This window comes from Parus major, chromosome 2 (genome assembly GCF_001522545.3).
Source record: "Parus major isolate Abel chromosome 2, Parus_major1.1, whole genome shotgun sequence".
Classification (NCBI taxonomy): Eukaryota; Metazoa; Chordata; class Aves; order Passeriformes; family Paridae; genus Parus; species Parus major.
In genome coordinates, this window is record NC_031769.1 from 139,738,034 (window position 1) to 139,750,424 (window position 12,391).

At 42.3% G+C, this 12,391-nt stretch overlaps 1 protein-coding gene across 19 annotated transcripts in view; it reads right to left on the minus strand.

Annotated features, from left to right (window-relative positions):
* MTSS1 (MTSS I-BAR domain containing 1) overlaps positions 1-12,391 on the minus strand; it is a 124,495-nt gene that overhangs the window by 21,640 nt on the left and 90,464 nt on the right. For 10 of the 19 annotated variants that reach the window (XM_015617151.3, XM_015617147.3, XM_033512445.1 and 7 more), the window contains 4 exons: positions 11,644-11,728; positions 10,130-10,221; positions 8,316-8,390; positions 2,556-2,567 (listed from right to left, as the gene is read on the minus strand). In XM_015617151.3, the coding sequence (XP_015472637.1) occupies positions 2,556-2,567; positions 8,316-8,390; positions 10,130-10,221; positions 11,644-11,728 (264 nt within the window). The remainder of the gene's footprint in view (positions 1-2,555; positions 2,568-8,315; positions 8,391-10,129; positions 10,222-11,643; positions 11,729-12,391) is intronic. The other 9 variants (XM_033512446.1, XM_015617146.3, XM_015617157.3 and 6 more) reach the window with 1 other exon arrangement.

Here is a 12,391-nt window from a genome sequence, read left to right on the forward strand (position 1 = left end):
CTGAATCGCCAGCTGCACTCAGCTCAGGAAAATTGAGGGGTGAGATCTCTGCCTAGTTGAACCAGTTTCCTTTGCTGAGCAGAGCAGAGCACATCCCCACAGCAGCACTCCTACACCCGGAGAACACCAAAGGTGTGAGGGCCAACTGCTGACCACCTCTGCTCCTCAGACACCTTGGGTCTCCACTGATTTCAGTCTGCTACTTATCTAAGAAGGGAGTATTGACCACTGGAGAGCAATGCAGTTCTTTTCCCCCTTGAATGACAAGGAGAATGTTAATTGGCCAAGGCAGTATTTTTGATGGTTGCAGTATTTTTGTTGTGGTCACAAGGCACACTTTCATAAGGAACACCAGCAAGTGATTATTTCCTTCAGCCCACATTCTCTGGCCTTTAGGTTATGCATTTCAAAACACTTCCAAACAACACAACCACCACAATGATATAAGATAATTCCAGAACAGTCTTATCATGCAGTAGCTGTAAAAGTGCACCTGGAAGGACACTCCTACCCCAGCTGAAGGCAGGTTTGAGTGACCCACCACTGCAATCAGCAACAGCAATGGTCAAAAGCATCCAATGTAGGCACAGGTTGCTGGTCTGCAACCAGCCTGACACGAACGGGAGGGAGGGATGGTTCTGAAGAGCATATCCAGCTGCACCCAGAAGAACAAGTCAACAACTTGAACACTGAGGAAGGATTCAAATTCAGCCTTTCTCAAAGTGGATCTCTGGTGATGCAGAGAGGAGCAGAAATGCAAGACCAGAAGTTGTGGACTGAATTCTCCAACAACACCATGCTCCAACAGCCTGGTGACCTGTGGCTGGACACAGGCAAGTGACAGCTAATCATATGCAGGGAGCTGAACTGCTTCTTATCAAAAGTAACATGGCTATGCTGCTACTTCAAGGACAGTCTCAATATGCTACCCTCACAGCAGGTGCTTTACATCATTATCATGACATGCAAGGGCTTTAAAGGACCAACATGCAACAGAACTTGCATTTTACAGTGTTTTGTGTGAATCCTGGCTGAAAGCCTCATGCAATTTCTTAAATAACTATTGTACAAAAAGAACATTTATGAAGGAAAAATATTAGGGAAAAAGGAAAAGGCAAATCTAATTTTCAACCCAGTTTCATGCCTACATTTTATAAGACAACTTAAACTAGCAAAACTCTCAGCAACACCGAAGTAGAACAATTTTTAAATTCTCTATGTGCTAGTTGGACCGCTACATTTTTAATGCCATTATTGACAATGCAATGCAGCAAATAGTGGTGAAATGACTATTTTCCATGTCTTCATGTAAAGACTGTTCCCTTTCACTTTTTTAAGCATCTGCACAGAACTTGAATATTCAATATTGGACACTTTGACAGAGCGGCAGGATTTACATGGTGTGAGGCAATGCTGAGTTCACCTCTACTTGTACAAACCAAAGTCAGTCATTCCCAAACCACCTTCTTTACAAGAGCACACCTGCTCCAGCTGCCAGAATGAACACCTCCTTTAAGTTCTGCACAGTAAAGCCAACAAATCAACTAATACAGTGCTGAGAACAGAAGAATTCTACCATCATTTATGGAAAGGTGAAAAACCTCATGACTGGGATTAACCTCAGACTCCTTCAGAAATCAAATCCGAGTCTTTCTGTCGGCTACTGGAGATATGAGTCAGCTGCACATGTTCAAAATGCAAAGTTTTGCCTTAACGGAAAAGCTACAAGTTGCCAAATGACATTTCTAGATTGAATCACAAACCAGGAAAACCACAATGTGTGGTTTCAAAAATGGGGAGAAACAGCAGGCTCAACAAGGCCCAGCTCCAGGAGTGGAGGCGTCTTGTTTGAGAGCTTGCTGATTTAATCAATCCAGGCTTCTCCCAAAGGCAACACCTACATCACACTACACTTACAAGTGCAGATATGAGTATTTTGCTCAGATTCAGAAACACCATGCTTCATTCACAATGGGATCTCAAGGCAGCTACTTTAAATTTGCAAAACAGCTGAAACAGCACCCCAATTTAAACATATTTGAGATGTGATCAGGCAACAGGAGACAATTGTGATGCTGAATTCCAACCCTTTCCCGAGCATGAAGTAAATATAGTGATTTCTTATCTATCGGGTAAGAAAGATGCATGCGATTTTCAGAAAAAAGGGAATTTGGATCACAGGTTACAAAGACCAACATTAAGGACTTTAGGCTCTAGACTTTAAAAGTCATATTAACAACCAGATACTCAATTATTTGAACATCACCTTGATGACATGTCTATTCCATTTAACTTCTCTCCCAGCTGTGACAAGATTTATCTGTCCATGTTAATCCCTTTCTAAAATAAACCAGAGGTTTTCTTCTTTTACAGTGTTCCAATTAGATGCCAAAAGAAAATAAATCAAAAGATCATTTGTTCATTAAGATTAGGCAATATTTTAGTTGCATTAGAAATTAAAGTCTAGGCAGTTAGTGGAGACCAGACACCATAAAGAGGCCACAGCAAGGGCTACAATAACCAGCCACCAGGGTCACAGCATGGCACAGACTTACCCAGAGCCTCAGCTGTCAGGCAGGTGCGCATGGTGAGAAATTGCAGGACACAAAATTGACACAGAAAGGAAAATAAAAAAAGTCAAACTGGTATTCCAGCATTCCTAGAATTTAGACATTATCATAAGCGCCAAGACAAGAGAGTGAGCAGTTTGGACTACACTATTTTGACTTCTTCCATTGCTGGTAAAGACAAATGCATCAGTTTTGCATCCCGGTGAGCTGCTGCAAATTAAACCCCTGGTTATTTACCACACAGTTTTATTTTACAATAGTTTAGGCTCTTCAGTGAGAACATGTAAACCTGTGCTTCAGAGAAAGTGAACCACATGGATAACCAGACCCTGGTCAAGGGGCACAAAGCTCATCCCCTCACAGGGAAGAGGGAACTCATACCTGCAGAGCTCTGGGCAAGCACTGCGTGAGTAACCACAGCACTTTTTGATGTTCTCTACTGCAATTACATTAACAGATTGTTAGTTAAATGAAAACCTAATTGCTGATGCAACGTGGAAGAACATCAAAAAGATTAACTATGGTATGTGTATTTTAATTAAAAAACTTTATATAATAAAATTTTGTAACAAAATTGGCTTGCTATCAAAAAGAGGGGAACTATCAAGAGGCCTTCAAAACTCAAGGAACCAAAGTAAATTGAAGAAATGTCTTCAGTCACTTATTTAGCAACATGTCTTCACTGCATTTTTGTAAAGGAGAGCTCACATTATAAGCTGGCAGGGAAAAAAACCCCAAAACATCAAAACACACCAAAAAACCCTGAAGGCACCATGGTCTCATCCACACAGGATTTTTTTCCTGCAACAGATAAGGATAATTTGCTCATTAGCTTCCCTCCTTCTGAGCTGCATCTTATTGACTCCAGAGTTTTGGCTCTCCAGTCATGGTGCCACACTTGATCAATTTAGAAGAATGAGGCTCCCTCCTGGGGGAGGAAGGCTCTGTCCAGGGATTCTCCCTCCCCAGCCTGCCACTCCAGATGGGGCAAGTGCCATGTACAGAAAGAGTACAAAGTACTTGAATGAGAAGGTCAGCACTTGCTTTAAGAACTGAGACATTCTTCAGTTATAATTGCATTGAAGAGCTCTATGCTTTTTAGTTTAGAGTGACAGGCTTTGCACAACCATCCTTAAGAGCAGTGTAACAATATTACTAAGACCAGAGGATAACACAAAAATAGCTGAAAAGGCCCTAAAACAAAAAGAGGTCATCTTTCCTAACCAGGAGGAGAAAAAAAACCCACTTTTGTCAGTATTACAGGAAATTAATAATCATGTACAGTAAATTAAAAATCATGTTCTAGTCATTGAATTTCATTAGAATCACAGGATACTTTCCAAAACTGCTGCATACGCAAAAGGAGAGACTGTCAATTTGGATACTCAGCATTGATGGGATACAAGAAGAAATGTTGTACTGAATGTTATGTGAATTCTGCAGAAACTTCTACGTATCTTGCAGATAAAACTCAGTTTTCTTATTAATATGTGTTATATTATTGGGAGTGTTACATCCAATATCTTTTTACATATCCACTTGGATTTAAACATTTTCCTCAAAACTAACATACACCGACATGAAGAACCTGCAAATGAAACCTACCAGTCATGTTATGGGCAGAAAGGAAACCTGTCTATTTATTCATTAATAGCCAAGCTGAAATACAGAAAATAGACCAAACATGCACTCCAGATTTTACACATACATTCAGATATATTTTAATTTAATCACTTGATCGTTTTTTCTTCAGGAATCATGCATTTTGTTAACCTACCCAAACAGTTACATGCAGAGGCACAGCTGCTGACTCTCCTGATTCAATATAGCATCAACAGCCTCTAGCAGCTATGGATCCACTTACAAGGCCCTGACTCAGCAGAAACCTAAGCATGAAATTTATTTTAAGTATATGCATAATTATTCTGCTGACTCAGGTCAGCTGGGCAGACTTCTGATGGCCAATGTTCTTCTGAAAACGAAGAGCAATTTAGAAGATGTCTGCAATTCCATGCACTACAAAACTTCATCTGTTCAGGCAAGAGCTACATGTCAACACTGGGGCGGGCAACAAGCCCTAGGGGCCTCTTCCCCATGGGAACAAGGGTGTAAGGAAAACGATGAACCTTGAAGATCACCTTGACACCCTTGGGAACTTGCATGGATCTCGGAGGTGCACCAGGATCCTATTTAAGAATACACAGATTTAGCTTCAGGTGGATATTTTTTTTGTGTAAAGATAACAAATAGAGTGAAAATTTTCTCTGTGAGGTCATCTGAAATGCAAGACTTTCATTTTGCCATTGTGTCACTTTACTAAGAATATCCTAGCAAACTTCCAGAAAGGACCCTGGATTTCCTTTTGTTTTCTTTGGAAAGCTTGGTGTTTTCCCCATCACTCCAAGCTTTGGAAACACCCTTATTGCAATTAACAGACTTACTCTGCAAACATAGTTTCTAATACATGATCTTCAGGCCCAGCCTGAACTCTCAACTCGGCCACGTGGAAGGAGAACAAACAAACCACGCACAAGCTGTGGAACAGGCAAACCCCCATGGATTCAGCCCCTCAGAGCTACGGCAGGGAGCCCAACCTGCAGCACTCCTGCCAGGACAAGCCACAAAGCCCATGACCCTCCTTCCTAAACGTCCTTGGGGTGCAGACAAGGAGCAAGGAGCTGCTGTGCATGCTGCAGCATCAGCTGTGAGAGAGCCTCTGCAGCCCAGCATGTCAGGGCCAGGAGACACCACTGCCATGACATGAATGAGGACAGGAGAGGGTTATATTTGAGCTCCCCCATCTGGAGCTGCCCAAAGCAGAAAAAAACCACTTTCCCATAATGTCAGATGGGAAATAGCAGAATAAGCTTAAAGGACCTTTTTAGTAGCATGCGCAGTATTAAAGCAAATCCAGAATTCAGCAAACAACCTGCTTGCCCACAGGTGATCATAAAGTTAATTCAAAAGTATTCTTACAAGTGCTAGGAAGGGAATAAATTGGTTGTTTTAGAGTTCCCATAGGTGAGTCAGTAACTTTACAGAAAAATCAAAGGGACAGGTCCTGCTTGAGGAAGAACACAACAAAAAAAAGTAAGTCTGAAAAACAGAGAAACAGGAGAATTGAAGACACAGGAAGACATTCATGCACTCAGCCACGTGCCTGCCAGCATAGGTTTGCCACAGTTCAAACCTCATTTGTGTCCTAAAGCAGAATCACTTCTGCAGCTTTATCATGTTACGCAATAAGCCCCTTGATTTTTTATCCCTCAGTAGTAGCAAGAGCAATACACTTCACCACACAGAACATTGAACAGATATGTCAAGATGGGTACATACAAAAACATGTTCACATCAACATTTGACACTGCAGTCAGACCAAAGCTTTATTTCCTCATGACAGGGATCAAAACAAAGAAGAGGGGAAAAGGCATCTTCTCCTGTTTTTTTTCTTCTACATTTAAGCGTTGTAGATAACTTGCAAGAAGGCAGGGAGAACTTCCTCTAATCCTGTCTACTTGTGCTGGGGCCAACAGCTTTGGGCATTTACACTCACAGCCATATGAGCCAAGGCCTCCCTACATCTCTCCAGGGGCCATGGGAACAACTCTCAGATTCTCAAAAATACTGCAGCTCCTCCTTTTCCCTGAATTGGCTACCTGTGAGTCCTCAGCTCTTCCACCTGCCCCATACACTCAAACATCTCCTGACTCCTATTGGTTTTGTGCTCTGGAGCAAACACCATGAATCTGACAGCAGTTCCAAGGGCGACAGCAAAGAAATACAGCACCTTCACCACAACTCCAAAAGAACATCACAACAGCAAAACTAAGCAAGGGCGTTAGATTAATTAAAAAAACAAACAAACAAAAAAACCAACCAAACAAAAAACCCCCAAAACCGAAACTTCAATCACATCATGGCTGTTATAACAAAAATGGCAAAATGAGGCCTGTTCAACTCCTTGCTCAAAGATGTTCAGTCCTGAAGGAGTACAAAACACCAGTTTCCTGACTCTCATCATGAGACTTGGCTCATATTTGAGGAGGGGGATATGAAACCAGAAAACCCAAGGACTAAGTCTGCTTGCTTTAACCACTGCTGACAGATGCAGTATGAGAACAGTGGCTTGGGTTTTTTCCAGCAGCTTTTAAGTACTTCTCCTTCCTCTTCACACTTTACAGAAAACAATGTCTCCTTCAATACTGCACACTGATTTATTGAACACTCAAAAGCAGGATAAAGTGGAGATGGAGCCAGACAGCTGCCAATCCACAGACACAGGCTCAAAAAATGGCTCCTTCTTCACAGATCCCAGACATTCACCAACCATCCCAGGCTTTTATGTTTTTGTCAGTGCCTACCTACCATACACTGATGGGTTGTTTGAACCACACAAGGACAACAAGAAATAAGACTAGAAAGGCAGGGGGAAGACAGGAGGAGACATGGAAGGAATATCACAAAGTCTCTAAAGCTGTTGGTCTGAAGTCGGACATTCCATCACACAAAATGAGGAGAAACATGTTTTAGCATCACCCAAAAATAAGATCTCATCTCAAAAAGTCATGTTCCCCTAACAATCACCATTCTGATTTATTTGGAACATTGACAAACAGACACACAGAACCTACTGAGCTAAGCTCCCTTTTGCTGGGTTTCATCTCTCCTTATCTCTTATATAAAGTCAGCTAACATTCAAGAGCAGTCTTCCAGTCATCTGGCTTTCTACCAGTGTAATTATTGACTCACCTACATGGAAGGACAGTTAAGAGCCAGCTCACCTGTTCTGGGTAACACAAAATTTTTAAATTTGAAGAAACTCCTCACCCCAGCATTTATTTTGCTTGTCCCAAGGTTCACAGTTTTTAGGCAGGAGGTGAAGGACAAGTTTCAACCTGCAGACTGAGAGCTGCTGAAACCACATTTCAGACCCAGATGGGAAGATCTCAGTGCAGGAAAGGGAACCAGGAAGACTTCTGTACAAGCTCCCTGTCATTGCTCCAAAGCCTGGTGGGGTTTGCACTTGGCCAAGTAAAACCCTTAGTGATGGCAATGCTGCAGCTAGCAGTGCTGCTTGTTTCCATCAAAAGAGTGATGAAACCCCTGTGACAAGGTGGTGGTGGGAGAGCAACAGCAGCATGAGATACAGCTGCTAAAAAAGACAAACTGCCTTTCAGGAAATTTCCCTTTTTCTTCTCACTCATCCTTAGTTTTCCATGATTGCCAAGTGCCCTTCCCCCCTGAAAACAACCCATGCCACCATCTCACAGCCTGATCAATAAAATAAGGTTTAGGAGATTGCTGTCTGTTAAAAAAAAAAAGAAGTGGAAAAGTAGAAGAAAGGAAGAACAGTGAGAAATGTTAATAGTTAGGGAACATTTACATAATGGCTTTTTTATATTATTCCAAAAGATTCTAGAAAATTTTATGGGTATCTGCACAAGTTAAAAAATACTGTTAAAAGTATCAGTGTTGCTAAAAAGAAAAAGTTAGCAGTAAGGGCTCTATTTTAAAACATGATTGACTTTGCACAAACAGCTTTAAGGCTTTTGTATAAGAACATTAGACAGCAGCTTCAGAATATGATTTAAATGACACATAGTAATTGTATCCTGGTAGTCAAGTAGGTACCAGGAATAGATTAGAGGGACAGGATTATTACAGTAGAAAGTCCTATTGCTGTTCAATCTTTGTCAGTGAGCACAGCTCAGAAGACTCTTTACAGTACAGTATGAAGCAAGTTACCTTTCTTTGCTTTCTTCTGTAGCTTCAGTGTATCAGACGATTTCTTTTTTATCTCTTGGCGGGCTTTTTTGTATTCTAAAAAACACACACAATCCCCATTATCAATATAATCAATGTCAAAATGAATGTTTTTCACAGAAAAGGCTACATTTAAAGATATTAGACTACAAACTTTTAGACAACAGCTACTGTTAAACAAAGCAGCTTAGTGCTCACATTTTGTAAAGCCTATAGATTTGGCTTAATATAACATTTTAGGGCGTGAGCACATTCACATACCAAAATCTTACCTAAGTAAACAAAGCCTTTACAGAAATAACAACTGAGAACACAGTACAAAATTAGAGCGCTTTTCATTTCATCCACTCTCAGGAATGGAAAACAGAGATGACAGGTTTCTCAAAACATCTGTGTTCAAAAAACAGCTATCCAGAAATGGCAAGGCAGAGAATATCCTGTGATCTCTCTCCAGCATGAGAGTCAGGCAGAGGAAGAGGGTGCTAAAACTCTGCCCAAGGAAGGGTCACATTGCCAGCTCCTTCTGATTAAGTGGAGCACACTACACTTGTCCTCATTCTCAGATGAGCTGCACATCCCAGGAGAATTAAAATCCCAGAACAAAATTTTCAACCTCTAGTGCAGGAACACTAAAGGCACAGGTATGAAAACTGATCCTTAAAAAAAGAAATACATAAAAGGTATGTATGCATATATATATACATGTACACATACACCTTAACAAATGAGATCAGTGTTACTACTCTTCTGTAGATGGAAAAACAGCAGCAGATTGATGGCAGGCATAGGAACTGTACTGAAGACAACTGCACTCCCAACACCCAAGTGTGCCCAGTAAACTCTAAATCTCACTGCCACTTTGGCCTGGGTCACCCCTACTGGCATGACCCCACGTTATTCCTCTCTGCTGTTCAGAGGGTGTCAAGCATGCTGTTCTACATGCTTGACACCCTCTGCAGCACAAAAGCAGGAAGTTTTTCAAGAGCTGCTGATTCAAATGCTTCTATCTGACCACAGTAATAACAAGACAAGAAGGAAATCTTCTTTTGGAGGTCAAGCCCACTCCTTCCCATCAGTTCCCATGGTGCTGCTGCTTCTTTCAGACATAACAAAAGTCTTAAATTTTCAAGGGTCAGTCAGTGGTGAACTGCAATCTGCTTTCAGCACCTGTGCTAGAGGGCTACCATTCCCAGGATAAGTTTTGCAAAGCCAAAGGCATCTACCAACATGTGCTTGCTGTGCAAGACTTGGCTGCCTGCTGCTCAGTCCCCCAGGAAAGCCTCTGGAGCCATCACCCCCACTGCAGCCTGGGCATCCCATGTGCCATAGCAGAGCTCTCCTGTTCCCCAGGTGCACTTTCTGTCTGGCATCAGGTATAAAATAACGAGGCTCAGTGTTTTGCAGGGCTGTGCATTCTCTGGAGGATGCTCTAGCTGAGGCGTAACATGATCTTACAAGCTGCTTTTAATGACACCCCAAGGCTTTGCAGGGATAGATGTGTCATCTCCAATCCTCAGTTCATACAGGGAAAGTGGGCCAACAGAGTTAGACCAAGTCAATGCTTACAGGTCTGGAAAAATAACCCAGCCCTGGGGGTCCAGCAAACTAAACCTTCAAAACGTGTACAGCAAGGGTTGAAATTTTGTTAGGCACTTTGGGAGAGGAGTGTTTTAGAAGAGAAAAACCACTTCACATATTCAAGCATGTCATTCATTTCCCCAGTAAAACATAAAAAGAGGAAGCAAAACTGGTATTACAATCTTACTCCTATTAAAGCATTCTTCCTCTATAACTACCTTTTGCATGGTCTTTATCCAGCTGATTGGCCACTTTCTTCCACTCTTCCATCTGTTCTTGAAGTGGGTTTATCAGACAGTCAATTAAAGCACTAATTTTGTTGAAAAAACACAAAGAGCAATCAAATCCTGCAGATGCCCCTATTCTTACAGAGAGAACCAAGGTCAATATTGGAGTATTTTTACTTTTTGCTGTGACAGCTACCAGTGTCACAATGTAAATATCAGAACATAAAAATGTTTACACTAGAGAAAGCTAAAGAAAAAAGTAGATTAAAAAAGCAAACAAAATGAAAAAAAAAACCAAAAAAACCCCACAATAAAAAAAACCCGTAAGATTGACATCACAAGATAACCAGAAATACAAAAGCTCCAGACAGTGAGGAACAGTGTAAAGCAGAGGAGTGACCCACAGCAGTTCAGTGTACAGATCCTACTCAACAGTCGCACAATTTAAATGGAAACTCTGGAGACCAGAAAGGTTCATGCAGCCATGGAGATTATAAACTTAAATAGCACATGTATATACACAAGAAGACAGAGCAGCTGTACAAAAGAACAATATCCTGCCAACTGATGTGCCTCGCCTCACCTCACACTGATGGAGTCCATGATACAGCACCAGTAATGCTCCACTAATTAATGAGACTGGGATCAAACCATTTAAACAGCTAACTGTGGAAACTGGAGACTAAAATTCATGGCAAATTTCATAACTAACTTTATTTTAAAGTAATCACAGAATAATCACAGAATGTCTTGGATAGGAAGGGACCTTAAAGGTCATCTGGTTCCAACCACCCTGTCACGGTCAAGGACACCTTCCACTAGACAGGGCTGCTTCTACCATCCAGCCTGCCTTTTAACACTTTCAAGGATGGGGAAAAAGGGGAAAAAACATGGCAGGTCATCAGGCAAATGGTGAAGCATCATTTTTGTCATGTATAACTTTTAAGTCTGGTTAAAAAAGGAACACATGCAAACTAGTACTGACTACAGAAGCTGGTTGGTTTTGTACAGCCTACGATGCACATGAGTTAATCCCTCTTATTACCTCTGCAGTCCAACTGCAAAAACAGGATGAAAGAATTTGCATTTCCTATACTGCTCTGCTGAAGGTTCTTCTCTTGGCTGCAAGCTATTTGGGCCCTGCAGTAAGCTGAGGAAGCAGCACAACACTTGCTGCTGCTCATTTAAAACTTAGTGACAAAGCTTAAAGTCCTGAAACAAAGACAGGTCAGTTGGTCACATCAGCAGCCGCCTGCTCGGTGCTGAGCAACAGGAACTGACAGTGGGAATTTGCAGAATTTAGAGGTGATTTGAGGTGAACTGGCCCAGCCCCATAACGTGCAGTGAAACCCTGCATGTTCACAGCTGCAGGGAGAAAACGACTGCTGCTCTCAGTGACATGGGCAGAGGTCAGCTGAGAAGCCAATGCTGATGAACAGCTTTAGATGTTCCCCAGCAGCATATGAAAGAGGAACCTCCAGTGATCCAGGTACGGAGCCACTCACCTTGAGAACTGCCGGAGTTTGGACTCTATACTTCTGTGCCTCATACACATCCTGGTGAGAGCAGACCCAATCTCTCTGGTACCACCTGAAAAACAAAAACCAAAAGGCAGGTGAGATTCCTGATGAGATTCCTGCCTGTGTTGCAGTCATAACAATGAGAAGGTTAGTGCCAAGTCTTTCAGAGCAACTGTAGAACATTAATTGATTAATATTTTACAATACTTTAATATTAAGTTATTAAGTGTAGACTTGACTAAGCTATTAACGGGTCAGATTTCAGTGCTATCTGCCACACTAGGAAGAGACTAATTCCTTTTCATGCAGAGACCAGAACCAAGCAATCAAACACAATTAAACCACAGTTCTTCCAGGCAGCTTTCTGTGCCACGAGGCTCAACCCTGTAGCAGAAGACTTGAAATAAAAGGGTTTGAGATGTCAAAAGTCAAGTAGCACGGCTGTCAAGGGAGTGGGCATCCGTGGACAAATTATTTCCACATTTTAGAAACAGGCCGAGGGGATTCGATGCAATTTTCCCATCCCTAGATTCTTCAGACCCAACGCCCCAAAGGGGTTTGGCCGCTCCAGAGCCCGGCCCGGCGCCCTCCCGGCATCGCCAGCAGGTGGCGCGGTTCGCCTCCGCCCCACAGGCGGCACGGAGCGGGCGCTCGGGAGTGGGGCTCCTCCCGGGGCTCCTCCCGAAACCTGCCCGCCCCACAGGCGGCACGGAGCGGGCGCTCCGGAGTGGGG